The sequence below is a fragment of the Perkinsus marinus genome (genome assembly GCF_000006405.1).
Source record: "Perkinsus marinus ATCC 50983 genomic scaffold scf_1104296968136, whole genome shotgun sequence".
NCBI lineage: Eukaryota > Perkinsozoa > Perkinsida > Perkinsidae > Perkinsus > Perkinsus marinus.
The window spans coordinates 372-2,967 of record NW_003203249.1 but is presented as its reverse complement, the minus strand read 5'-3'; the positions used below and the strand labels follow the sequence as shown (position 1 = coordinate 2,967).

At 48.3% G+C, this 2,596-nt stretch overlaps 1 protein-coding gene across 1 annotated transcript; it reads right to left on the bottom strand.

Annotated features, from left to right (window-relative positions):
* Positions 1–301: 301 nt before the first annotated feature.
* Positions 302–766, bottom strand: Pmar_PMAR010852 (hypothetical protein; the record flags this gene model as incomplete). The annotated part of the gene is made up of 1 exon (XM_002768457.1): positions 302–766. One exon carries the CDS (start codon positions 764–766, stop codon positions 302–304), a length of 465 nt encoding a protein of 154 aa, XP_002768503.1.
* Between the last annotated feature and the right edge of the window lie 1,830 nt (positions 767–2,596).

Sequence of the window (2,596 nt, the reverse complement as noted above, 5' to 3'; positions counted from 1 at the left end):
TATTGTTGCAATGCGAGGGTAACCCTTGTCAGTATAGCTCGCCAAATTAGGGCGACCCGTATCGTCAGTATGATGGAAGAAGTTCAGCAACAGTATTCACAGTCCCACTAAAATCAACACATGTCTTCCGAGCCATGAAATTGTTGAGAAGAACTAGCTCGATACGAACAATAGTAGTCATCTTGTCTTGAGGCTATACAAAAACTTACAAAATCTGTGGTCGCAGATGAATGCGAAGCAAGCGTATGAGATGATCATCGTAAGATGTATAAGATATTAGCAAACCAGGCCACTATGGGATTCACTTCGGGATCTTGTACTGCGAGGTCGCGAGTCCTGGTTGCGAGTAGTCGACGTTGTCCTGCGAGGGCGGGGTATCACTGACCAGATAAGCTGAGAGATACTTCAACACAGATAGCGAATCATCCTCAGCAATCATGGAAAGAACCGATCGGACATCGACACCCTGAGGACCGAACGTATCCTTCATTTCATACTGTATCACTGTCCATAAAGGATCATCAGCGTTCTCAGCCGCAGTAACCAAGCCTACTGGGATGTCAGTGTGATTGAATGCTGGAGAGGTCAACTCGGTACGCACCCGGTCAACAAGCGCCTTCCACAGGACATCCTCATCGTTGTCGGAGAGCACAGGTAGGACTTCATCACTCTTGGTAAGGGCCGACGTCCTTAAACCTTCTCCCAGAACAGGGATCACCGCATTCACGAGCAGAGCCAGAAGAACATATTTCGAGGCGAAAGACATTAGTGGCTAACTTATCTGAGTTAAAGATCACGTGGGCTGAAGAAATCTTCCGTTCGGAAGTGGGAATCTATTCAGCTATTGTCAATGAATCATAGTTCCGGCTGGATCAGAGCACATGATGGAACTACACGCGTGATTCACGTCAACTTACGCGTTATTTTACGTGTTTTCAGAAGCCTTGAAAATTAACGCGTACTTTATGCGTGAAAATACACGGGGTAAACGCGTGGCTTCAATTGGCGATATCACGTTGTGATAAGATTAACTGCATATCATGATGATGTTATCATCTGATCGATTGCAGCCGCGCCGCGCGACTGATAACAGTGATTGATAAGTGATTTCCATATTGTCATTATATCAGTCATTAGAATCAGTGAAAGCCAACCAACGGTGAATACCAGATGCGCTCGCTACTTGCACTTGTTCATGGCAGTACCGCAGCGAAGTGAGATCTGAACTTTCCTAACGCTCCTTTTCTGTCCGTAGCGACCTATCACTCTAACTTCGACATCGCGTTTATGAATCGCGACACGATGACGGCACGTCATCGACGTGTCCCAAAACAAGGTCGCAAGCTGTGCAGGAGCTGGAAGTGAGCTGAAGTGCGAGATGATTGCGAATCGCGCGCCTAAACGCTGAGTCGTTACCTCCACCGTAGTATGAGAGGGTGGGCTGAAATTGAAGTTAACAGTCGTAGGCCGAGGCGAAACTACTAACGAGGGTAGTGCGGGCCTCGGGCTCCGAGGAGACCTCAGAGCTAATCTCCCTCGCGTCACGTCATGCGTGTCACGTCGCGCGTGGCGTCACATCTCGAGATTGCGCGTGGAGCATCACGTTCGTTGACGTCACGAAGCACGGAACTAAGAAACGGTTATTCACTGCGTGAACGTGGTGTACCTGCAGGTCTCCCTGCTTGAAGTAGAGGATGCGCGGCATTTGGATAACCAACACGACAGCGATTATATCAGGGCTTGACATCCGTGATACTACGGCGGTAGAGGAGTCTATCATACCGTTCATAGCTCGCTCGTGTAACTTCTAGAGTTGGCCTTGGATGGGTTCGGAATTATCGAGTGACGCTGCAATCGTAGTGTTCAACTCTACCTAATGCTTGTAGGAATGGTATGTTTGGCATTTCTAAAGGAGCGTTGCCCGTGTTGTGAGAAGTGAGTCAATTAAATGGTCCTTATTAACGAGCAATACATGATACAGCGATCACGTTCTCCTGCTCTGAGGCTGCGGCCGTAAACTTCGTCTCTTAAGTCCTACTTCCTCGTGGCCTTCGTCCCCGGCGAGTCTTGAGAGCGGCTCGGGTCTTCCAATTACTAATGCTGTTTTTTTTTAATTTTTTAACAAGTGACTCACTTGCTTTGCGAATGATACACTCTCGAGCCAGTAACCGCAGCACATGTATTCGCAAAGAATAATTGAGTCTATCGGAGAGTGGAAGTCGTGATGAACGAGCTTACGACTAATGATAGTAATCTGAGAAGTATAATCATTACGAGGATCCGTTGGGACCATTGCACCGCGACCGTGATTACCTCGAGCAATTCGCTACACTGCATTGAATAGAGTGCTATCGGTGGTATCATATCGTCATCCTGTTGCGTTACGATAGTCAAGTCTCTGCCGTAGACAATATTCAGCGGCAGATTGGATACTCACAGGAATCGGTGAGTATCCGTGGACTGAGACTCCCAGCCTGGGAGAGAAACGTCGCCAAGCCGTGGGCCTTCCCGGAAGTCACTCCCGACACACCGTGAGGTGAACATCCTGTTGTCAGATCCAGCCTCCTCAATCTCCTCCTCACAGAGAGCCTACATC